Genomic DNA, 25025 nt, shown 5'->3' with positions numbered 1-25025 from the left:
ACATTTTGTAGATATTGGCAATAGGAAAGAACATACAAGTAGACATCAAAATGATCCATGTGTTCCTTGTGGATTTGCACCAGTGGTTCACATCCAGTGATTTGTGACATGTCAGAAACTTTTCTTTTTTTCCCTTAAATGATCAAACCTGACAATTTTAAGTATTTAAATAACGTTTGTCAGAGTTAATGCTCTGTCTTAATTTAAAATTAATGATATGTTAATTATATTTAATTGCATCAATCGTCTTCCTTGTTTATCCCACTGGGCATCTCTTGGGGATAATGAAGTTCAGAAGAATTGTACTTTGTGACTTAAGTGAATTAAGTTTTTGTAACTTTTAAAATAAGAATCAGCATATCTTTTTCTTACAAAGTTAAATTTATAAGCACTTCAATTAACTCTTGCTTTAATCAGTACACTCAGTGCATTTACTGCTGCAGTCTTACTTTATATGCTGTCATGAGTAGTTATGGAGACAAATGTTAGTTAACTTCAGTTCATAAAGATTTTTTGTCATGTTGCTGACTTGATTACTCTTCTAGCTTTTTTCAATGACTGTTACTGAGAATGCTCCCTGCATACGTGAACAGGAATCCAGGTTGAGGTTGAAAGTAAACAAGCCTCCATCACTGCTGTGCCACATCACTTTTAAATCCAAAACTGCGCTAGTTTTCATCACATTTTGGTCCAGTTTTAATCAATAGGTTGACCTCTTTTCACTTTTAAATCAACAGAATCACACTATCTGTTCTGTGCTGTAAAAAGCCTCAAGCCTCTGAAAACCCTCATGTTTGCACCTTAAGTGGCCTACTGACAATGGATTGACCAGAGGCAACCAGTCTGCTGTATGATGTTGATCTGTTGCTAGCCAGGCTGGGTACTCTCTGCATGTGTTTCATGCCTGAAATCCCAATTTTTCTATATCATGCATTTCAGATTTTGATCAAATAGTGTCTCATCTGATTGCAATGCAAGACATCATGAATTGCCAGCTCTGTTGATTAGTAATCATAAGCTACTAGGTAATTCCAGCTGTGTTTAATCATTACAGAGAACTTTCACATGCACAGTGTGGAGCTCTGCAAAAAATATTCATGTGTCTTTTCCAAAGCTATCATAAGCTTTTTCAAACTAGTGATTTGAGACTGAAAAATGTCCACATTTACATCTGTTATAGGGGGTGACTGCCAACCGTGATCAACCCAAACGTCCTTGCTTTTATTGTCAGTAAAAGTGTTCAGTTTGATTCTGCCACTGCAATAATGGCACCATCATTAGACCACAAAATACACATATCAGCTTTGATATGATATGACATGCAGTGAAATTCAAACTGCTGCCGGAGGTGTTAAATCATTTTAATCGTAATTACCATGTCGCATTTTCTCTAGCACAACCCTCAGGACAAGTTGTATTTTATGTGACAGGTTAGTGTACACAAATGGTAAAATCATTGGTATGTGGTTTGTTTAGCTCAACACTTTTGTACTGTGTAGTGTAATGGAAATTGCACCCTCTAGGGATTCCTAGCATGGCTTAGTTTAGATTTATTTCATGTCATGCAGGTGCATTTCCAGGTAACAGACTTTTGATGCAACTAGAAAATTACAGCTGTTAATACATTATTTAAAGTGAATGCGGAGATAAATGGAGAGAAAGTGAAGGAGAGAAGAGGTGGAGGAGGAGGAGGGGAGAGAAATCCCAGACCTCGCCAGCATCTGTGTCCTGTTTTGTCAGTAATCTCTTCACTGTTGCGTAAGGCTTTTGCCTGAGCAAGCCCTGAGCTCCCTCTCCTTCACTCCCTATCTGTCACACACAAACTGTAGTTGTTAGTAGTTTTATTAATATACACACCATACCTCCCTTATGTCTTTGCACTGTATAATATATATATGCAATGTGTTGATGAAACACATTCATGGACAAGGGCACAGACAGTTGATTGTTGGATATGTGATCCTTTGAGCATTTGTGTGTGTGTTTGTGTGTTTTTGGATGGTGTTAGAGAACATTGAGAGCATAAGTCCTTAGAGAAGACCAATTATACTGAAGTAGGGCAATATGTCATGTGATCTACACTTAAACACACACTCACACACAGGCACACACTAAACACAGTAAACATGGCACCAGAAAGTACTAAAATTTAGACAGTTTTGGTGACCGGGTGCATGTGTTCTTAATCCTGTTACTGAACCATTACACACCACGGAGGCAAAAATAAAAAGAGAAATGTTAAGAGACAGAACAGAATCAGAAGGATAGACTCAGAATTAGTGAATTTTTCTATTACAGTAGCTCCTCTTGGTTACTGTCAACTGTGAATGTGTTGGTTACTATTCCATACACTGCAGTACAATGACATGCAGATTATTATAACATTAAAACACACTGACTACTTTTGTATTGTTTTGATCAAATTAAGAATTATAACTTAAAACCAATATTCTATGCTTTGGACCTCTTCACAGCAGTGTTGCACTTGATTGATTTCCCAGCACTTAAAAAGATGACACGTGTGATGGGAACACAAGGAACCAAAAGAAATAAGGGAACGTAGGGGAAAAGAGATTAAAGAAAGTGTACTGACAGGGTCTCTGGTGTCATGCTCAACTGCAAGAGGAGGAAGTTAGGTGGAAGGTGGGGGTGGTTATGCACTGAAGTGAAACACAAATGCATCAAAGCACATACTGTATTCATCTCAAATTAGATATTCTTGTGATGAAGCGAAGTTTTGCTAAAACACCTTGACCTTCCTTTAAAGAGCACTGTGTCAAATTGTGTTCGTGCCTGTCTGACTCTTTAATGGCTTGAAAACTGTACACAGAGAAAGTATTTTTTCGTTAGCATAAGTGACTGAAAAAGGGTGCATTTTTATTAGCATGCAGACAAACACACTGTCCATTTTGAGCAGACGAAAGCTCTCTCCACATTAGATGCTATTCATCTTTCATCTACAATTAGCCATCCATCATTCTTCATCGCTGTTCCCTTTTCTGTCACCAACTCTGCAGGAGAATTTCACCCAAAGCTCAGCTGGTAAGATGAAGCACTAGTACTTGCACACCTGACAAAAAAGTCTGTGAACGTCATTCCAACAACAAAGCTGTATTTTAAGTAATATAAAACAGTATCCTGCACAGACCTGATTTTCAAGACCAGCCCTTGTAACATGTGATGGAATCATTTCAAGCGCTGTTTGTGCTGTAATTTGGTTCGGCAGCAGTTTGTTTAAAGTGATAATTTTGGCTATTTCATATTCATATTTCAGCCTCAACTAGGCTATACTATATCACTCTAATCATTTGGAGATGGAAATATTTCCAGTTTCACTTGACTCAAAACTTGAGTAAAGAGATGCGACACTGTGAGTGTCACAGCCTGTAGAAGGTCAAATATCACATCAATCACAAGACAGCAGGCAAGGAGTTCAAATAAGCAGGCACAGTCCAGTCTGGCCCGCCCTCAACACTGCAGGTAGAGCAGAATACAGAGCTGACACACAAAGCAGATTTAAAAAGGACCAGAAAGGATTGATGTGGTGCGGAGGTCAGAGGATTAAAACATTAAATAGAATTATTATTATTTTAGTTCTATTTTAATATATTTATTATCCACCACCCATGATCCAACCCGCATGTTCTTTGTTTTACCCAGAATCAAACCTGGAAGTAACACAAAACACCACCTGCTAATCACTTTTTTGTGGGTCACCCATTGGGTAACCGCATCTACCCGACCCTGATGCAGGACTCTGATATAAAAGAGTTCTAAACAGGAGAAGTAAAACAAAGAAACATTAAGCAGAACATAAGAAAAGACACATTGCTTCAAAGTGGACATTCACATTGTCCTCTTTAGTAGCCAGACTACTCCTGGTGTCCATTAGGTGCCCAGACTCTTTAAGGCCCATGGTCTCCTTGTTAAAATAGCACCTAAGATAACAAAAGAATGGTGGATGGAAATAGAAAAGTGAAAGAGAAAAATAAAAGAGAAAGACATTTTTCAGGTCCATTTCCTCTGTCAATTTTCTTGTTTTTATTTTCTGTGCTTTCCACTGAAACATTCAATAAAATATACACCATATTCCAATTAAGGTTCTCAAAAGAACATTTTGTCTAGACAGAAAACACAAAGATTCAGGGATAACTACTTAGAGAAAATATTAAAAGTAAAATCAAAGAAATAGTTGGACCACATGCAGAAGCGGAAAGACGAGACAACTTTAGATAGAAGACCATGATTTAACCCCCCAATATAATCAGCTCTCGAGGGGATGAGTTTGTGTTTCTGTCTGTAATATTTGCAAACTGTTTTTATTCATGCCCCTATTCTCTGCTGCTCAGTGGAGTTCAGCCTTTCTCTTTTCTTAAATTTTTCATAAATGTTGTGGTTTCTCTCTCTTTTTTTCGTAGTAACGCTTGCTAGTTCTTCATCATCTTTAGTCTCTAACTCCCCCTCTCTTTCATCTTCTAGTCTCCCTGCTTGTTTTTGTGTTCTCACCTTAGGCCATATTCAGAGTTAAGTGCACATAATGAGGAGTTAATACATCATTAAAAACTCCAACAAATATCTCATTAAAAACTCCAACACTGAAAAACTGCAGTATCAAAAGTAATTGTTCATAGCTGTTACATCCATATATTTAGGAAACTAGATGTTTAATAACCTGTGTTTGAATGTTATCAATTATGTGATTGCTGGAAAAAGTTCATTAAAGTCCTTAAAATGACATTCACTGCCTGGAACTCATTAAAAAGTCCAGAATGTATAGTTGTGGTGTCACAAATCATGCTGTTAGTTTCACACATTAAACTCAGATTAAAGTTGAGCACAATGAAACATCACACCTTCAGGAGATGAATGTGAAAACAGCCTTTTAGCGTCAAACTCTGTACATGCATCATTGTGTACAGTGAAGTAAAGATAAGTACAACACATTTTGAGTGTCTTCTCTATTCCGTTAATGTAAGTTAATCAAATTGAACATGTGATAGTGATTAAGCTTTTCAACTTTCACTATTTGTTTTGAGAGCTTAAATTCTGTTTTATGATTTGTATTATAGTGCAATTCAGAATATGAATTTTTAAAAAAGAATCTGATCTGGTGACAGTGGGCAACAGTGTGAATTACAGATTATGAAGTACAGACTGCAGAGGCTGCTAGTCTTCTTGGCAATAGTTGTGCTTGTTTATTATAATGATGCTAATCTGTGACTAATTGTGTGGTAATGACACATTGATGAATACAATTTCTTTTAAAATAACATCACAGTAATTTCCCTTGTTCAGAGTCCTGCCCTGTTGTTCCAGGTCATGTTGGCAGTGGGTGATGATGTTGCTGCTGTTTGTTCTCAATTGTTGCCCAAATTAGAAAGTCACAGAACTGCAGGTTCATTTGTAACCGTTGCATACACATAACATAGGGCATGAAAGATACGTACGTTACTTCCCATGAAAAAAATTGAATGTATAGAGACAAACTTGAAAGGACAATGTGCAGACCTTTACAGAAACTCTGACCCATGCTTACATACATTTTGGAGATGGGGGGGAAATTGGCGACGCAGATGGTGAGGTGGTGAAGTAAAGCCAGATTGTATAATGATTCCTCTCACATTTCATTTCACTTAATATGAAACATTAATTATAGATACATTTTATCATTAACATTCAAGCCAGCAGGATGACTTGTGCTAATGCTTGTATTGAGCTATAACTATTCCATATGCACCTTTTGATTTTAAAATATAACTCATATCACATCTGTGATGTATTATTGAACTGTTGAAATATTGAGTGCAATATTGCACTTTCTCACCATTGCATTCCCAAACCCCACTCGTGGTCAGTTGTGAAGCAGCACATCACTGCTGAAATGCTAGGATCATGGCAGGATGGTTCCAGGATGAAGCGGGATACTGGAAAATCTGACTTACCTTTCCCCAATATTAAGCGCAAATATACCGATTACTTTCGACCTCAGCCATGTAAAGTATCTGATGAAATAAGATGACATCAAATAACTTTGCAGAATTGCAGATTTAATGATATCCTATAATAGTACCACACACACTCTGCCTTCTCCAGTCACCTCACCCAGCTCATTTTCACCACCTGCAATCATAAATGGATTGAGTAAATTGCATTAATACCAATATGCTGGATTTTAGAGTAAACATATTAATGTAATTTAGAAACTGAGTGTGTGGTCTCATCAGTCATGTATGTGTTTGCAGTGAGCTTTGGTCCCGTGCCTCCAATAGTCCATACCCTGAAAATGTGCAGTGATGCGCTTCTTGGACTTGGAATTTACCTCCATGTCTGTCTACTTTGTTTCATTTCGGGAATTGTTTTGTTTGTTGCACTGACTGCGTTTCTAGCTGCTGCAGCTGTCAGCCTCTCAAACTTTCTGTTACTGCAGCTGTTCTCCATAGGAAAAACATATCACTACATCTGTATTCATGAAGGCTTTTACCTTGACCATTTATGTGTAATTGTGGGAGCAGGATAAAAGGTTCATTTTCAGGTCGATTGTGATTTATAAAGGCACCCAAATTTCAGCTTTTGTGTGTCTGTGCACTTTTGGTATGGATTCTAAGCACTGTTTCATATATCAGGCCCCAGGTCTGAAGTTTTATTTACAGTTCTCTTGCGGCAGCCTTAGACACAATTACCTTAAGAGCAGCTGCTCAGTGCCCAAAAAGTAATGGTGCATCTCTCTCTCCCTCCCTCTGTCTGTCTCTCTCTCCCCCCTCTCTCTCTCTCCCTCACACACACTACCTTTGTAGTCCCGGGTTGTAGCATGCATGACAGCTATCCTGAGCCAGATGGATGATCGTCACTATTCTACATACATCGAAACTTTCTCTGGAACCACAGATCTAGTGGTAAGTGCACACAAACACACACCCACAGATGCAGGTGCGGTACAGGTGCACTGATGGGAAGACAATTAAAACATATTATTGACAAACTACTATGTATTACTGGATATGGTTATATTATTTCAATATTTTTTACGAACCCAGTCTGTACTGCATAAATTTACACACTGATTCTTCTTCTCTTGAACATTTCACTGCAGGACTTTCTAATGGAGTCTTTCCTACTTTTCAAAGACCTGATTGGGAAACATGTGTATCCCTCTGACTGGATGGCCATGATCATGGTACAGAACAGGTACCATACTAAACACACACGCACACACACATTCTCCCAGGATTTTAATCATCATCCTACTGGTCGCAGGTCTGCTTCTTTAGTCTGTGTAGCTGTAACTGCCCAGGTGTGACCTGCCACTGGGCCCATGAGGCTTGGTGGATGTGAATTTAAAAGGATTGTTGATATCTGCAGTCACTTCTGCATCCACACAAACCACACAGGGATAAGTTAGAGATAGTAAAGCCGGGATCAAGGCGGCATTGATGAAAAAGGGCTGATGTGACAAACGTGTCTGTGTGTGTGTGAGCTGATGGAGTGAAAGTTGTCAGTTTATTTTTTTGTGATGTAAGCTAGAGGGGAGGCTGAAGCTGTGTCAGACAGCGATAAAGGAGAGAAGGTAAAAGTAAGAATGAGGAAGTGGAGGAGACAGGTTGATAACTAATCTGCAGAGTCTGGTTGGGGAAGAGATGTGTAGATAAATAAAGACAGAAAAAGAAAAGAAAGAGGGTAAGGAGGGTGAGGTAAAAAGCAGTTGACTGTTGGACAATATTGATAGAATAATATTGGAAACAGATTTGGTACTTAACTTAAGAAATGCATATGATCACAACTCACTGTAACAATTCCACATTGTTTCAGATCATGAGAACAAGTTTAGAATCTGAAATGATATTACAGTCTTGTCTGAAAGAATAATAGAAATATATGAGCTCAAGCAAAAACAAATTTCATAGATTTTTTTAAATTCTTGTTCTTACTTTTTTCCGTAATGATGTTTTTTATTTGATTATCATTTGTCATCAATCAAACCAATGCATTAGGTTAGGCAGTTATTTTTGCATCATTTGATTCTCAACATTCATTTCCATTTCACTTGCTTCAATGCTAATGTGTGTGTTTCTGTCAATTAGGGTGTTCCTGAGGGCCATAAACACCTACGCTGACACGATGAACCAAAAATTCCTCAACAACGATGACTTTGAAGTACAGGTGAGTGGATATTTACAAGCATTGTTCTTCTGTTAACACTCTGTGTATTTTGCCCGCATTGCTTTTACAATGAATCTCTGTCTCTACATCGTCCTCACTCCTCCTTTCCGTCTAGTTGTGGAATAACTACTTCCACTTGGCCGTGGCGTTTATTACCCAGGAGTCTCTGCAGCTTCAGCACTTCTCGCCAACCAAGAGGAACAAGATTCTGGCCAAGTGAGAAAATTATTTACCACACCTACTCTCCCTGCTCTAATTAAACACTCAGTGATTCGTGATCTATTTTGGTGTCTGCATTATTGTTAACACTCCCACCACCTATTAAAACTACTTGTTGTCTGGAGATAGACATCCAATTTATTCGTGTTGGGGCAGATTAGTGCAGCGTTATCTGTCTCAGTGGATTGTTGAGTTTCTGAGGGTGAGAAGAACAGTATTGATCAAGTCATTGTGCTAAAGTAAGGGTCTGATTTCGCTTTGTGTCTCTGTTTCCGTGTGTTTTCTCTTCATCTCTTTTATTTCAGATATGGGGATATGAGAAGGCTCATTGGCTTCGCTATACGTGACATCTGGTACAAACTAGGTAAGAAAATCTTTATGCAAGTGTTGTCTGAGTATGCGTGTACCCACATTTACTTTACTTTATTTTAATGATCACACAACAAGAGTGGAATTTGTTTTGCAGTACAGCATGGGTTCACAGTGGCAGCACCATTTCACAGAGACAGACATCAATATACTGTAACATATCATCACTTTAAATATAATTCAATGTATTTCTTGGCAGCCAGAGAACACTGCTTGGAGAAAAATGCAGCAAAAAATGAAATGCAAATAAATCCTTAAATTAGGAAGCAGACTTCAAAGTCCTTACTGCAGAAGGAAATAACTGGGTTTTAAGTGTGACAGAGTCTTTTTTTTACCTCTGGAGGGAAAACATTTGAACAGGTAGTGAGATGGGTCAGATATGGTGTTTACATGCCCTTCTTGTTGTGTTTTTCTTTCAGGCAGTCATAAGATCTGTTTCATCCCTGGCATGGTCGGTCCCATCCTGGAGATGACTTTGATCCCAGAGGAGGAGTTGAGGAGGGCCACCATCCCCATCTTCTTTGACATGATCACCTGTGAAAATTCACACTCTGGAAATTTCCAAAAGGTAGATGCACCCACACATGTACAAACATATGAATATAGCGTGCATATATACACACAAACATCTAAAGACATTCAAATTCATATACACACACACATAACTTTGCACAGAAATGCTGGCACACACATGTTGTGCTCCTCCATCAATATCCATATGACACTGCACATAAAATTAAAAAAGCACCTTATTTATGTTTCTATTCTTCCTTTCATTTGCTTTCTCATCTCCCTTTTGTCTCTCCTCTTTACTTTCTCTTCGTCTATCTTTTTTTCTGCAGTTTGAGAATGAGATCATTCTGAAGTTGGATCATGAGGTGGAGGGTGGTGGAGGAGATGAGCAATACATGCAACTGCTGGAAACCATGTAGGTCTAAATGTACCATAGTTACAGCAGCAATTAATCCTTACTAGTTTATACTAGATAAACATGTGCATAAGAATTAAAATGATAGGACTGAAAGAATATGGTATATGGACATAAATGGCTACATTTTAAATATCTTGATTGTCGTAGCTTTGCTGTTGTCACAAAAACTTCAGAATGGGGATTTCCTGCTAACATTTATATTTACAAAACCAGTGATACTCTGGCTCTGAATATCAAAGCAAAATCCTTTCAGACGCCTCTGATAATTAACTTGTGGATGCTTGTCTGCCAGCCTGCTGGAATGTGCTTTAGAGAAGCCCACGCTCAGGCCACAGGTGCAGCACTTTGTTGCCTTGGTGAAGGGACTCCTCATTCGTCTCCTTGACTACCGTACAGTGATGAGCGATGACAGCCGCAACAACCGCATGAGCTGCACAGTCAATCTTCTGGTAAGCCCTGTGGTCGTCATCAACTTTACAGGTCCAACCTCCAAGATGCTGAAGTGAGCCTTCTTAAAGTATAGAAACAAATGTCACTACAGAAGAAAGTATCGCTTCAAGAAGTTTCAACATGTTTGTTTTCATTATGTTCTGTTGATGCTAGGTGAAGCTTTGAAAATCTCCCATACATTGTGAATCCATCATGTGTCACCATGGATTTACATTTATTGGCACTAACCTTGTGATTCATGTTATGTACCTTGTAGCTGTAGTATTAAAGCTCACAGCAGAGAGGTGCTGATCTTTCACACACTCACATACATACCAACACACACACACACACACACACACACACACACACACACACACACACACACACACACACACACACACACACACACACACTCATCAATAAACTCATAAATTGAAGAACTACTGTTAGAAGAGATTAGTAAGCAAGTTTGTTCCATACAGACATCATCCTTACCAATAATCTCATTCTTACCAAACTGATTGAAGACGGGTTCATTATGTCTTGTCTTTCATGCCAAGGTCTGTGTATTTCTTTTCCTCTTTTAATTTGTGTGCTGACTGATCTAAAGGAAAAGATTCATCTCTGTGTATGGTCTCAGACTGCTTGCAGAGGGTTACATCAGTTCCTGTCTGTTCCACATCCTTTCTCTTATGTGATCTCCTAATCACATTTTCCCCCACGGTATTCTCAGGTTTAGTAATGGATCCCATCTAATACCATATGATCATCTCCAATGCAGATTAAATTGTATGAGTTGTCCTTCAACACGTACAGTATTCTATATTTGCAGTTTTATTTTTTTATTTTATTTCTGAAGACATTTCTGAGATGCTAACAATTAGGAGGATCTGTTAATGATAAATTGATGTGTGTGTTGTGTTTGTCTCTTATTATGTGTGTGTTTTTTGTCTCCTAAAAAAGGAGGCTGCAGGCACATGACAGATGTGTTTAGCTAGTAGCCTGTGGCAGCTGCCTATTAACTATTCTCTTTCATTTGTTATGCCAGCTAAAAAATCCCTTCTGTAGGCTAGCAGACACTAGTGCACTCTGTTTTCCATGACCCCCCTCGCCCCCTTCCAGGCTAACTTTATCTGGGAAGGACACACACAAACACATACACAAATAGGTATTTGTAATGCTTCCTCAAACAAATGCACTTCCACAGAAATAGAAATACACAGGCCAAAGTGACCTCTGGTAACTGCAAGCAAAAGGCTTTCCACTATGGCTTTGTCTTTCCAGTGACACTTTACACTGCTCACAAAGCATGTTGGTATTGTAGTTTTGACTTTCCCCTTGGTATGGTATGGGGATTTTTAAACAGCTGCCACATTGCTGTGTTGTCAGTTAGGGAAGATACATAAAAGGTGAGAGGTTGGTAAGTTGCAGGTTGTGGTGTCTGTGTTCAAAAGATGTGTCAAAGGCGACTGCTTTGAAGTGCCACCGAGCTAAAACATCTGACCTTCATGTAGACCAGCAGCCTCCAGCAGGAAATCAGCTTACTGAAACTGAATTGCATCGATGCAAACAATGATGCATCTGACCTTTGCGATAATAAATCAAGTCGATATAAATATGCATACAGTATGCTTTGCTTTCACAGAGAAGCTCACAGTAATTGAGCAGGTTTTTTTTTCATGTTTGTGTGTGTGTGTCTTGTACATTTGTGTGTATTACTGTGTCTGCTGGCTCATGCTGGTGATGGGAGGTGGGGTTACATCAGTTCGTTCCACTCCTCTGTTCTCCGTAGATGTCATTAAACCTCATTAAACTGGGAGTTTGTGCAGCTTAACTAACAAATGTACATGCACACACTCCCACACATTAACACACAGAGATAATGTAATATACTGTCACACACACTTACACATGCACGCGCACATACAGCCACATAGACAAACACACAGGGATAGTAACACAAACACATTACTTATATATTTATAGTGACTGCAGTGCAGACTAACACTAACCTGCATTCCCCCTTTTCATTTTGCAGAACTTTTACAAGGACATCAATCGTGAAGGGATGTACATCAGGTATTTACATGCTGAAACATACATATTATACATTTAAATGGTACTTGTCTGGTTTGTTTGTGCATGTGTGTGTCTGAATGTGTGTATATGTGTGCGTGTGTGTGGCTCCATAATCTGACAACGGATTATATGAGTCCCACTGAATTAATGTCAAAATCCACAGGATCAGCTCTTGGTCTGACTGGGGGGAGAGAAAGAGAGACATGATGGGCATGGGGGGGCAGGGGGGGAGGAGGAGAGACAGAGGAAGGCAGGATGATAGCAGGAGAGAAGGAGAGAAAGAGAGGGAATACAGATCCTGTCAGGTCCCATGGTGCATTCTGGCAATGGTTTATAGACATAATTAGTTATCTGTATGTGTGAATGTGAGCTCAGCACTGTGGTTGATCAGCTGCCTCAGTCTGTTCTGTTGAGAATATAGTAACATTTGGCTGGCTCACTCCTTAATGTTAGCAAACAAACATAGATTAGTGCAATCATACATTTAAGTGATACTAATGCATTATGTAAATGCCAAAATGTTATCGTACTCTTACACAAAGTTCTACCTGTATTATTATAGATGCAAACAAAAGCCAAAACTAAGTTCCGTCATGGTAGATTAAAATCTGCGGCGAAACTTCTCATTTATATTGATAGTAGAATTAACAGTTAATGTTAACATAACTTATGAATCTTATCTTGAATGCTTACAGTACATTTGAAGTCCAAACACTTTCAGATAAACTCAGTATTGAATAAGAAAACACTGTCATTCAAAAACTCCTTTGTGCTACTGTCTATAAGAGCCCAGCTCATATTTGCAATTTAAATTTTCTCCCATTCAAAATTCTGAGTCAATGTTAACAAAATCCAACAGAATTAAACTGTACTGTTAACCTTCGCAAAATAACTGCACTGTACTGATTTGATTGTGCCAGTAGTAGTTTCTCCAAACTTTCTTTGAATACAGACATTTTAATCAGTGAAGAAAGAATGCCCACTGAAAAGCAGGAAATAAAGGCTGTAGTTTTTTTACAATCACAGAGTGTACATTAGAAAAGTATCTGGTGAACCATTTGAAGCAAGTATTTCCATTAATTTCATATAGAAATAATAATTAAAATTGACTTGAACAACCAATTTCTTTTCTTTTTTGTATGGAAAGGTATAGAAGAATGAAATCTGCTTCTCCTAGTTGCCTTTGGCCGAGTTTGGCTCTTGAGAATCAGTGGTAAAAAGATTAGCTCAGACATAGAGATGTATGGTGAGGGAAAGATGGAATCAGAAAAGATGAGAAAGACACAAGGAAGAATCACAGAAATATAAATAGCAAAAGAGACAAGTAGACAAAAACAAGCGAGGTTAGTCCAACCAATAGATGAATCTGCAGATTGATGTGGCAAAACAACATAAGGAGTGAATGTTCATATATCTTGCTGTCAACAGCACTTTGATTGTCATAAACACTAGAACAGGTAATAAGTTCACCAGACCCAATTTTGCAGTTGAGTGTTAAGTGAGAAGAAAGAGTTAGGATGAAGTGGGAAGAGAGAACAACATTTCGATAGGTTAGGTCAGGTTAGGTTACTTTATTGGTCTCCCTAGGGAGAAATTTATCTTGGAGACAGGGAAAAGTGTTGCATAAATAACATACAATAAAAAAATAGACAGAATGACCAACTGACTGTAGTTTCATCGCCCAGCCTCTGACCATGTGGCAAAATGTTTTCTCCAGACAGAGAGAGAAGATCAACACTAAAATTAGAAGCATTGTTCCGTAAAAGTGTAAGTTGATTCTCTCAGAGTCCAGTGTTCCCCTTACCTCCTTTGCATGCTGATAAAACGTTATTGGGCTACAGACCATTCAGGCTGTCAGACCACCAGACCTACTGCAATGCTTTATTTATACAAAAGACATGTTGGATTGTGCAGTTGAGTGTGCATATGTGTGTGAATATTTTATGAACAGAGTCAGGTGTGTGTATGAAAGAGACAGTGAAAAGAGTGAGTGAAACAGTGACATACTTGTGATTAATGCGGTTTGCTGGTCTTGAAGTTGCCCAACAGTGACCTCTGGTGGAATAATATATAAGTGACAAATTAATGTGACCTCTGTGGTTGTGTGTGTGTTTGTACACGTGCGTATTCAGGTACCTCTACAAGTTGAAGGACCTTCACCTGGAGGGTGAAAACTACACTGAGGCAGCATACACACTTTTGCTCCATTCTCGCCTGCTCAAGGTAGAACATACACACACACACACACACACACACACACACACACACACACACATTAAGTGAAACTGCGTCATTTAATGCTGTACGTTTTGCAGTGTCTTGTTCTGCCTAATCACTTGTCTGTCTGCCACGAGAAAGACAATTTTTTATTAGCTGATAAATGGTTGCTATGTCGCTGGCCTTGAAAAGATAAAACTCTGAGGTTAGTTTATGGCATGGCATCGGCCACTGTGGCTGCATCGCTATGGTGATTGATGCAGTGAGTGCAGTGTGTGTGTGTGTGTGTGTGTGTGTGCATGTGTGTGTGCGTGTGTCTGAGTGCATTTGACCTCTTTTGTGTCTTCATCTCTTTTATGGGACACTTGGAGGCACGCAGAGAGGCACAGAGGAATAAAGGCACCTCTCGCTTTATCTCTCCTCTCCTCTTCTCTCTGTCTAGTATCATCACATCAAATCAGTTGAACTCTATAATGTTTTTTATAATCTCCATTCATCTCCAACATCAGTTAAGTCATGCTCATTTCACATTAATAGAAAGAATTGGCATGTAACACACTGCTTGCTATATGCCAGATATAGTTCCAATAATAAAAGTTGGTTTTGGAGATCAGTATGTGTTTTTGTTTTGTTTTTATTTTTTATTTTTTTTGTAATTACATTTCTCTTGTAATTTATGTAATAGAAGATGAACTATTGTCTTGTTTGTATAATGAATGAGTGCGGTGCAACTGTTTGTACACGCTGCTCAGAGCTAATATTGATTTATTAGAATAAAGAAACTCTTAGCTGTAAGTTCTCCTCCACTCAGCATAATGATGAATGGGAAAGCAAAAATCAGAGTTGGTCTCACTGCAACTTTTTTTTCTCCTTTGTTTCAGCAGTAATAAATATCTATACTTTTACAAACAGTATCTCTCACATTTTTATATTTGTCTTACCTCCTCCATCCATCCCAGTGGTCAGATGATATGTGCAGCCCCCAGTTTGAGTCCCACGGCGCCCAAACCCAGCGGCAGCAAAAAGAAAATCTTTACGACAACATCATTGACTACTTTGACAAGGGCAAGGTCAGCATCATTTTAGATCATGTCTCCATGTTTTCCATGCGTATGTTGTATAATATTCAAAAAGCGTCAATAAATGCTCCAAAATCAGTTGTAGTAAGATTATTTTCAGTCTTGAGAAAATATTGCAGATTTTATCTTTTACAAATTCTGTCTTTCAGTTGAGTTTTGCTGTTTTCAAGTAGATTTATGAATTTGTTTTGCCAAAAGGTCAACATATCAAAATACCTAAGGCTAAGAAATGTTACCTGAGGCTAAACAAATGCTTCAAATCAGAATGCAATGTACAGACTTTTTGTTTAGTTCAATTTTCCATTTCACTATGATTCATTTGGGAGATTTTAATGAGACAGTGTTGCAATCATGCTGTCATAGCCTCTGTGCAGTATGTTGGTGTCACAATTATTTTTTATTCTCTATGAATGCTTTATGTTCTCTGAAGCAGTGATACAGACATTTCCCTCCACCCTCCAGAGACCTAGAAACAGAGATTTTCACGAGATGAATTCCCACTACAACAGCTGCTGCCGATTTATTAGCAGATGGTGAAATGAAAGATACTTCTGTTTCTGTCCTTGGTGTGTGTGTGTGTTTAGATGTGGGAAGAGGCTATCACTCTGTGCAAGGAGTTGGCTGAACAGTACGAAAACGAGATCTTTGAATACGAGTTACTCAGCAAGCGACTGGTAAGGCATGATAAACTCAAACCTCTGTATCTTCTGCATGTTAATCATGAACTCACAATTTCTCTGTATTTTCGTTTTTCACTGAGTTATCAATCTTTATCCAGGCGTAGGTGACACGGTTAAGGCACCGAGTGTTTGCTGCGCTGGCATAAAATGCCCTGATACACGTGTGCATCCGTGTGTGCGCGTGCGTGACAGCTCCAGCCAGGCCATATTTCTTTGCACCTGAGGCTGAAGTGTAGTTCATGAGCAGCACCCTTACATAGTGTCCCTCCCTTCCAGGTAGGACAGGGCAGTGCATAGGAAATGGCCAAAGGCATCTTCTGCTATGTTTGGGCTGTATGGGAAAGCATTTCATTAATACATGCTTGGTATAAATAAAACATTTGGCCAGATAATTTGGTTTGTTCTTTGGCCTTTAAAGAAAACTAAATCTCAGCAAATTGTCCAGCAGCCAGTCTACATGTTCTAAATTGCAGGGAGTAATAATTTGTCTTCACCTCTGAACATATTGTTCCCAAGAAGCAGTTTCAGTACTAATTTTGTTATACTCACTCTCAAATATTACCAAAGAACCAGCATTCATCATCCCTGTTTAAAAATGAATACTTCCTTAACAATTCAAATCTTCCCTTCAAACCAAGATTTTTTTATGAGGAACTCTGGTTTGGGGTTCTACATTTACCATATGACCCTAAAAGTGTGTTTCCTCATTGCCAATCATCACATACTTCAAATCCCTGCTCAGCCTCCTCCCTGTGTCCTCTCAGTCACTCTTGTTTCTCTCATGTCTTGCTTTGACATCACAGCAGGAGCAGTATCTTCCATACACAAATCCTTACTCGTGGTTAAGCACCACATTCTCCTCTATTTCTCCTTCACTCTACTCTTCTTCTCCCCTCCCCAAAGAGAACTACACTTTTCCCAACCATGGAAAAAATCTCTCTCTTTTTATATCACTACAGCAGTGACTCTCAGCTAATTCTGAATTGATGTGGTTATATAAATGACAGACATTGCCCTTGGATGGCTCACACTTCAATTTTTTATACATCTTTCACCCTCAAAGGCCCAGCATTTTGCTTAGAGTAGCTTTGTCATTGGCCCAAACTGATAAAGCTGCTAGGGCTACACACAGTGCCTGAACACATCCTCTGTTGCTCTCTTTGTCTTTCTGCAGGAGAAACAAGCAAAGTTCTATGAGAACATTATGAAGATCTTGAGGCCAAAGCCAGACTACTTTGCAGTGGGCTACTATGGACAAGGCTACCCTCCATTCCTCAAGGTTTGTGTTTACGTCTCTATTTGGTGAGAGTAGAGTCTACAAGCTCTATGATCACTATTACACTGAATGTTACTTTTCATAGATTTTGAAGCACACACACTCCCCATACACAAAAGTAACAATGACTCTCTTTCCTTATACAATAGGATCAAAAATACTTGTTTCCATTATCAGCACTGAAGCTAAAGTATTTAATATTCCAGCTGTGGGCAAGTTTCTAAAGACAGCAGCTAGATAATTAGTACAGAAGGGGAAATAAAAGAACCTTTTGGGAACATTGTGGATCTGGAGATTTCAACAGACTGCAGATATAAAATATTCTGTTGTTTGTAGCTCTTGTATTCATTAGATTTGGTAAATTTGCAGCCGTAAGGAGTATGAGTATAAGTCAGTGACTCAGCTTTTAGGGGAGCAGGGAAAAATGTAGATGATTAGACCATTCACAAGCCTATCTCCCCAAAGATTAAAGAAACTCATTTTAAGATACTCTATAAAGTCTACCCGGATGCTGAATTTCTAAAAAAAAGATTTCAATTTGAAGTTGACCTGTGTAACTTTTGTAATGCAGCAGATGAAACATTAGAACATATGTTTTTCTCATGCCCTGTGTCCAGACATTTTTGGTTAGAAATAAGAAATTGGTTATTACTTAGAATAGATGACATCTCGGTTTTTGATATTTCTCATATATTCTTTTAGATAGATAATTTGAAATCTAATATCTCTGATATGATAAATATGATTATTCTAATGGGTAAATATCATATTCATTGTAGTAAGTGGAGAAATAGCAAACCCTCCTTTGACTGGTTTATAAATGATTTCAAATTATTTTTCCTATCCCTTAAACAATTGTACTCCAACAAAATAGCTAGAAAGATCTGTGGAGATATATCTCATTTCTTGCTTATTTGATTTAATACTTTACTCCTCCCTAGGTTCTTTGTTACTTTTAATTGCATGCCTGGTGATATAAAAAAATGACTTTCTACTTATACCTTATGAAAACCCCAGTCTTTGTTTTTTTGTTTTATTTGTATTTTTCTTGTATATCTCTTTGCAATTTGGCAACATCTCATTGTACTTAAATTGTATAGTCCTTAATGCTGTAACTACTGGACAGGCTCTTCTGGATGAGGTCAAAATAAAGAGATTTTTCCCATGAAGATTACAGGATAAACAAGTGCATTTTCATTATCATTAACACAAGTTAATTTCCCATGGCTTCAGAACAAGGTGTTTATCCACCGTGGTAAGGAATATGAGCGCAGAGAGGACTTCCAGAACCAGCTGATGAGCCAGTTCCCCAGCTCTGTACGCCTCAACACCACCACCATGCCAGGGGACGATATCAGAAACTCTCCACTCCAGTGTATCCTTCAGGCATTATAAAACCCACACAAAAATAAACAAAGGAGCAGCAGGAAAGACACATTAATGTTAATGCCATACATGGTGTACACTTAGCATTCAAGTGAATTATTTAAAATTCAGTCTGGTGTTTTCCAAAAAACAAAAATGTCATAAAAACAGACATTTTCACAAAAAAGTTCAAAGGAATTCATCCTTCAATTATTAGTTTGTACACTCAGTCACAGGGTTAGAGAGGTGTCTCTCATCATGTTGTGATGTTTTATTCCTGAGCTATCCAAAACAGACATCCAGTGTTTCACAGTGCAGCCTGTCCTCGAGATCCCTCCTCGCCTGAAGAACAAACCGGTCCCTGACCAGATTATCAAGTCAGTGTTGTGTAACTGATCCTATTTTCTTAAACTGTCTGTAAAATGATTTTTAACAGTGACACTTTGCCCTCTTTTGTTATGATTTATTTTATTTTATCGCTCTTTCTCTTGTTTGACATTTACCTCCTTCTCCGTCTTTTAACTCAATGTAGCTTCTACAAGTCCAACTACGTGCAGCGGTTTCACTATTCCAGACCTGTGAGGAAAGGACCTGTGGACCCAAATAATGAGTTTGCTGTGAGTTACTCTTTTTTAAATGAAAAGATTTATGACCATAGGGACTGTGGTCTTTATACTATCTTTTAGATGAGCCTTTTAGATGCTTTTGTACATCGTGTATCGCATTGTTATAAGGCACATGAAAAAATGTGTTCCTGTTCTCTAAAATAATAGGTTTTCATCCAAGAGCAGAGTGTAGAATATGATAAGACATCACATTATGCTTAAGGTTTCAGGTGAGCACTTGTTATGCAACATCAGGTATTACTTTAGAGTGATATGAGATTTTAGATTGTGTAATAAGTTCCTGGTGAGAGTACCAGAGTTTAATACACAATATAGTATCACATTATTCACAAGTGTCATAGATTCATGTCACTGCTTGCCTTGTTTTTCTCCCCTACATCTCTCCGTGTCAGTCTATGTGGATCGAACGCACAACCTTCACCACTGTGTACAAACTGCCAGGGATCCTGCGCTGGTTTGAGGCCACTGATATGAAACATGTAAGTGTGTATTGTGCAGTTATTTTTCTGTTACATCTATCCCTCAAACCCTTCCCACCCTTACTTCATGATCTATCCCCTCTTTGCTCACTCTTTAATTTATGTCCTCCTTCCCTCTGTTTATGCTTCTTCTGGCCTTCGTCTCCAGACTACCTTGTCTCCGCTGGAGAATGCTATTGAGACCATGGAGTCCACAAATGAGAAGATTCTGACCATGATTAACCAATACCAGGCCGACGGGAGCCTTCCCATCAACCCTCTCTCAATGCTGCTCAATGGCATTGTGGACCCTGCTGTCATGGGTGGCTTTGCCAAGTATGAAAAGGTAATCTGTCATGGATCAGCTGTTGAATCAAACCCTCCTCAATCCATCTAATCTATAGCCCTCTGCAAATACCCTTGTGTGGGTCAATGAATTACATTTGCACTACTGATTTAAAGCTCTAATGAATTATTTAATTATGGTACTAATCATATTCTAAATAGTTGATAATGATTCTTTATAATAAACGTGTCATCAGGGCTAAGTCGGGGTCCTATAGAGTTTTAGAGTGAATTTAAAAAATCATCATATTCATTGCACTTTGATTTGTTTTTTCTCTCAGTGGCCTTTCTTATAACAAACAAGATGTGACTGTGTGTGTAGAATTATAAAAGGCATCATGATAAACATTCACCACCTCAGTTCTGTGTCCCAATTATACTGTGAAGAGTCTGTGTCAATGTGCAACTCATATCTCTTAATAAATTGTCTTACATTTAATATCAAGTTTCCCCACCTGAAGCTCTGAATACGATCTGAAGCTAATTTTGCTGTCTAAATGACATCCAATCCAATGAACCTATTAGAGTCTGATTTCTTCATAACTTGAAATAACATCATTCAGTGTTCTAATATCCCACATAGGACGAGATTAGTGTGCTTAGGAAGCACACATTTAGATGAAGAGTCAGTCATTCATTTACAAACTGCCTGAGCAAGTGAAACATTTAGCCATCATTAAATGAGTTTTTAATATTTCTTGTATTAGGCGTTCTTCACTGACGAGTACAACCAGCAGCACCCAGAGGACCGAGATAAACTGCTGCGCATTAAAGATCTCATCGCATGGCAGGTACCAAACACACGTTTGTTGAATCCCTGCACATTCATAACACCTCTTTTATGTGGAAGTTCTGTTGATTTGCATTCATTTTCTGACACACTCTGAGACTGAAATGAACACAAAACCCTCTAACATTTGTATTTATAGATTCCATTACTGGGGGGAGGAATCTCCCTCCATGGCAAGAGAGTGACAGATGATCTGCGTCCATTCCATGAGCGCATGGAAGAGTGTTTCAAACAGCTCAAGAAGAAGGTGGAGAAGGAGTATGGAGTGAGAGAGCTGGTAAGAACTGGAAAAAAGGATGAGGGATGAAGAAGACAGAAATTTAAAACATGGTGTTTCTCTGTAATCCAAAACATGTTCCTCTCTGCTAGGCTATATACAGTTACTGTGGTAGAGTTGGCTTAATTAAGCTACAAATGAGCTGACCCAGGCGAGTTTTAAAGATCAAAGTACTCACAAAAGCCTCTGAGAAAATCGTTGATATGGGATTTGTACCTTTAAATATCTGCATACCCAGAACAGGGCTGGGATGGTCTGACTGGGGCTAAATATGGTCATTAACTTGTAGATTGCCTAAGCCCTTAAGGAGAGATTAAACTAATGATGAGTAGGAGTTATGATACACTGTTTTAAGAGAGATTTCACTAGCATGAACTGTTGCCATGTTTCATTGTCTAAAAACAGCACAACCACTGTAACACTTTTCCTTTTTAAAAAAAATCTACGTATTGATCAACTCTTTCTCAATCTTGCTCCCTTCAGCCTGACCTGGTTGAGAGGAAGTCCACTCGTCCTCGATCCATGCTTCGCTCCATTCGTCAGTCTATCATTTCGATTTCCTCTTTGCAGGGATCTGAATGTGGGACTCCAACCAAGCTCCATGCAGACAGGTAGCACACAGATAACAGATAGTTATAGAAACAGATAGAAAAAAAACAAGAGTAATCATAGCACTATTACATAAACATACATAAATCATCACCAATTCATCTTAATTAGATACAAGGTCAAGCATAACTCATCTCAAACTGTAAAGAGGCATAAGTCATGATTTTGTTTTTCTAAGACAACAATCATTATTCTGCCCTTTCATTTTATCCTCCCACCCTCCCTACTCTCAGGGACCTCCCCCCTGAGTCACCAGTGTCTTGGACCTCCACCCTGCAGCGCTCCAGTGGCAGCGTGAGCATAACCTCAGTGGAGGAGGGGGTGGTGACTGTGGGAGATGCAGAGGTCAAGCTGAGGAAGAGTAAGAAAAAGAAGAAGAGGAGCAGCATGATCTTCATCTCAGAGGAGAGAGAGAGGACAAGTACACTGGACTGCAAACGGGTGAGAATGAGCATAAGTGGAAGGTTAAGGTTTAAGCATGAGAAATGGAGTGGTTAGGGTTAGAAGTTAGTGGTGTGTGGCCCTTGTCACACAGACAGCATTGTTAGGGATGTTGAGTTGTTGTTGAGGTTTATGTGATCTCTGTCTCCCTCTAGCTGTCCAAGAAACAGGAGTTCCGCAGTGACACAAACCTGGCAGATCCTAATGAAGGAAACGTCTCGCTGACCAGTGCAAACTCCAGATCCCTGCCTGCCATCACAGGTGACTAACACACCCACATCAATCCACACAGTGCCACTACCAAAACACTCATTCCTAGAGTTATTTAGGTACACCTATAACCCAAGACCCACAGTGTGAAAAATACAAAGTCATGTCCAGAGAGGAAGTACTGTGGGGTTTTTTTTAGCAGCATGCAAAGGTACATAAACAAGGTCATGACAGGAATATGACTCTGAGGTGTAGTGTATGAAGAAAACAAATCTGTAAGCTTGGGAATGATGCAATAGTAGCCTGACCTAACACAAACTTTCATTTAAACTTTCATTCACTTTTAAACTTTCATTTAAGGTGGCAAATTAGTGAATTGGTCATGCTGGTTCTAGTTTTTCAGAAGTGGGCAGCAGTTTCATCTGATTTATATTTCATTGTTTCAGTTACACAACCTTGCACCTCAAAATAGTGCATCAGACCACAATTCACTGACGTTTCACTGGCCTCCTGCCATGTTGGACCAGCTGAGCCAGCATTGACTGTGGTGTTAAAACACTAACTCTGATTAGCACCTCTGACTACAGGCTGTACTGCCTTACTGAACATACACAGAGTGCTTCCAGTATTGTCAGAGCACACAGTTCATCAGAAGAACAGCTGTGAGAACACAATTGCTCAGAAAAAATTGTCTGGCTGCAGGTAGAGGTACATATTGTGTTGTAACAGGATAATCAGTGAGTTGCAATCAGTAAATCCTTTGTGGTCTCTCTGGATGTAGGTCTTTCCTTGGCAGTGGTGGGGGGAGGAGAGGAGGTGGAAACCACCAGAGCCAGGAGGGACAGTAAAAGCATGTCTGTCTGTGGGACTTCTGATCGGACGGCAGACAGACGCTCAAAGGGCGTCATCAACCTCCTCTTCAAATCCAAGGTAGAAGAAAAGACCAACACATTTAATGCAATATGATAGAGAAACATGGTTGCCATTGAGACTGAATGCTACTGTTAGAGGAATAGTTTGACAGTGTGGTTATTGGTTAGATGAAAAGACTGTTACCATTCTCACGTCTGTATGCTAAGCAACAGCCAGAGGACAGTTAAGATAACTAACTAACATGTCATATATCCTTACTGGTAATTGGTGGATTTGTTTTTACCTTCGGAAAGAGCCATGATAGCCCCCCCCCCCTTTAGTCTTTAAGCTAAGCTAACCATGTCTAGATTGTAATTAATGTACAAATATGACAGTAGTGTAGTATTAATCTTCTCATCTAACTTTTGACAAGAAATAAGAAAAAATAATAATATAAGCAATGTCTAAATGTATATGATCAAAATATATTTATATGTATCGTGTTATATATATTTACACCACCACAATTGTCCATGTAAACGTCTTACAATATGTATTTTTGTTTGTTTCAACAGAGCTCCAAAACAGAGGATGTGAAGCCCAGTGATCCAGCCAAAGACAGTGACAGTCATTTCTAAAATCCATCATTTTAATGTCTCATTTCCTTTACTGATTTATATGCATTTTTTTTTACAAACGGGTTCACATAAACCTTAAGCCAAAACCAAATTTATGCCGTTACTCACTCTCTCTCTCTCTCTCTCAAACACACACACACACACACACACACACACACACACACACACACACACACACACACAGACACACACACACACACACAGTCAGTATTGCTGTTGCCTTAATATAATTGATTTACTTATCAATAAAGGCTTTTTGTTGCATGACCTTTTTTCCTGGTAATTTAAATGATTCCCGAAAAGCTTCTTGTTATACAGTTTTCAGCATTGTTGTGACTGACTTGCATTAATGGGAAAACAGTTATTTGATAAAGCAGAAAGGTTACAGTGTCCTCTCAAGGGCCTTTCAGCATTCATCCACCCATTTTCTTTACTGCTTATCTTCTATGGGGTTGCAGGAGAGGTGGAGCCAATCTCAGCTGAGATTGGGCGAGAGGCTCGGGTACACCCCTGACAGGTTGCCAGTCAATCACAGGGTTAAAATATAGTATAGAGACAAACAATCTGTCACACTCGCATTCACGCCTACAGGCAATTTTAGAGTCACCAATTAACCTAACCTGCATGTTTTCAGTCTGAGAAGAAGGTAGACTACCAAGGGAACACCCATTCAGGGATGGAGAGAACATGCAGACACTGAAAGGCCCAAGCCGGCCAGTAGGTTCAACCCCAGAAATTAGATTGTGCTCACTGCCCCACCAAGCCAATTTGATATAACAAAATCAAATAAATGAAAATACATAGCAAGAAATAGCAAATGCTACAAAATCAGAATGGTCATTACTAATAATAAGTAGTTGTAACATGCAACCTACTGAACTTGTCCTTTTACATGTCTACTTTTGTTTGGTTTAAACAAAAGAGGTATATCATGGTAATAACTGAGCTTTAGAGGTGCTGGTAGGTGAAGTTTTA

The 25025-nt window shown here is 38.9% G+C and overlaps 1 protein-coding gene across 1 annotated transcript in view; it reads left to right on the top strand.

The window, feature by feature from the left end:
- LOC128362656 (dedicator of cytokinesis protein 2-like) overlaps window positions 1-24239 on the top strand; it is a 95763-nt gene extending 71524 nt beyond the window's left edge. The window contains exons 27-51 of the mRNA XM_053323491.1: window positions 6795-6893; window positions 7091-7185; window positions 8079-8157; window positions 8273-8373; window positions 8682-8740; window positions 9165-9313; window positions 9588-9673; window positions 9969-10125; window positions 12147-12187; window positions 14320-14410; window positions 15364-15474; window positions 16068-16157; window positions 17338-17442; window positions 18673-18814; window positions 19100-19181; window positions 19337-19421; window positions 19823-19909; window positions 20058-20234; window positions 20941-21024; window positions 21163-21300; window positions 21784-21911; window positions 22143-22350; window positions 22506-22611; window positions 23342-23490; window positions 23988-24239. Coding sequence (XP_053179466.1) covers window positions 6795-6893; window positions 7091-7185; window positions 8079-8157; window positions 8273-8373; window positions 8682-8740; window positions 9165-9313; window positions 9588-9673; window positions 9969-10125; window positions 12147-12187; window positions 14320-14410; window positions 15364-15474; window positions 16068-16157; window positions 17338-17442; window positions 18673-18814; window positions 19100-19181; window positions 19337-19421; window positions 19823-19909; window positions 20058-20234; window positions 20941-21024; window positions 21163-21300; window positions 21784-21911; window positions 22143-22350; window positions 22506-22611; window positions 23342-23490; window positions 23988-24050 — 2712 coding nt within the window. The 3' untranslated portion in view covers window positions 24051-24239. The remainder of the gene's footprint in view (window positions 1-6794; window positions 6894-7090; window positions 7186-8078; window positions 8158-8272; window positions 8374-8681; window positions 8741-9164; window positions 9314-9587; window positions 9674-9968; window positions 10126-12146; window positions 12188-14319; window positions 14411-15363; window positions 15475-16067; window positions 16158-17337; window positions 17443-18672; window positions 18815-19099; window positions 19182-19336; window positions 19422-19822; window positions 19910-20057; window positions 20235-20940; window positions 21025-21162; window positions 21301-21783; window positions 21912-22142; window positions 22351-22505; window positions 22612-23341; window positions 23491-23987) is intronic.
- Window positions 24240-25025: the final 786 nt, after the last annotated feature.

Source organism: Scomber japonicus, chromosome 8 (genome assembly GCF_027409825.1).
Source record: "Scomber japonicus isolate fScoJap1 chromosome 8, fScoJap1.pri, whole genome shotgun sequence".
Lineage (NCBI taxonomy): Eukaryota > Metazoa > Chordata > Actinopteri > Scombriformes > Scombridae > Scomber > Scomber japonicus.
Note: the sequence above shows the minus strand (reverse complement) of the source record. Positions and strands in the feature narration are given on the sequence as shown.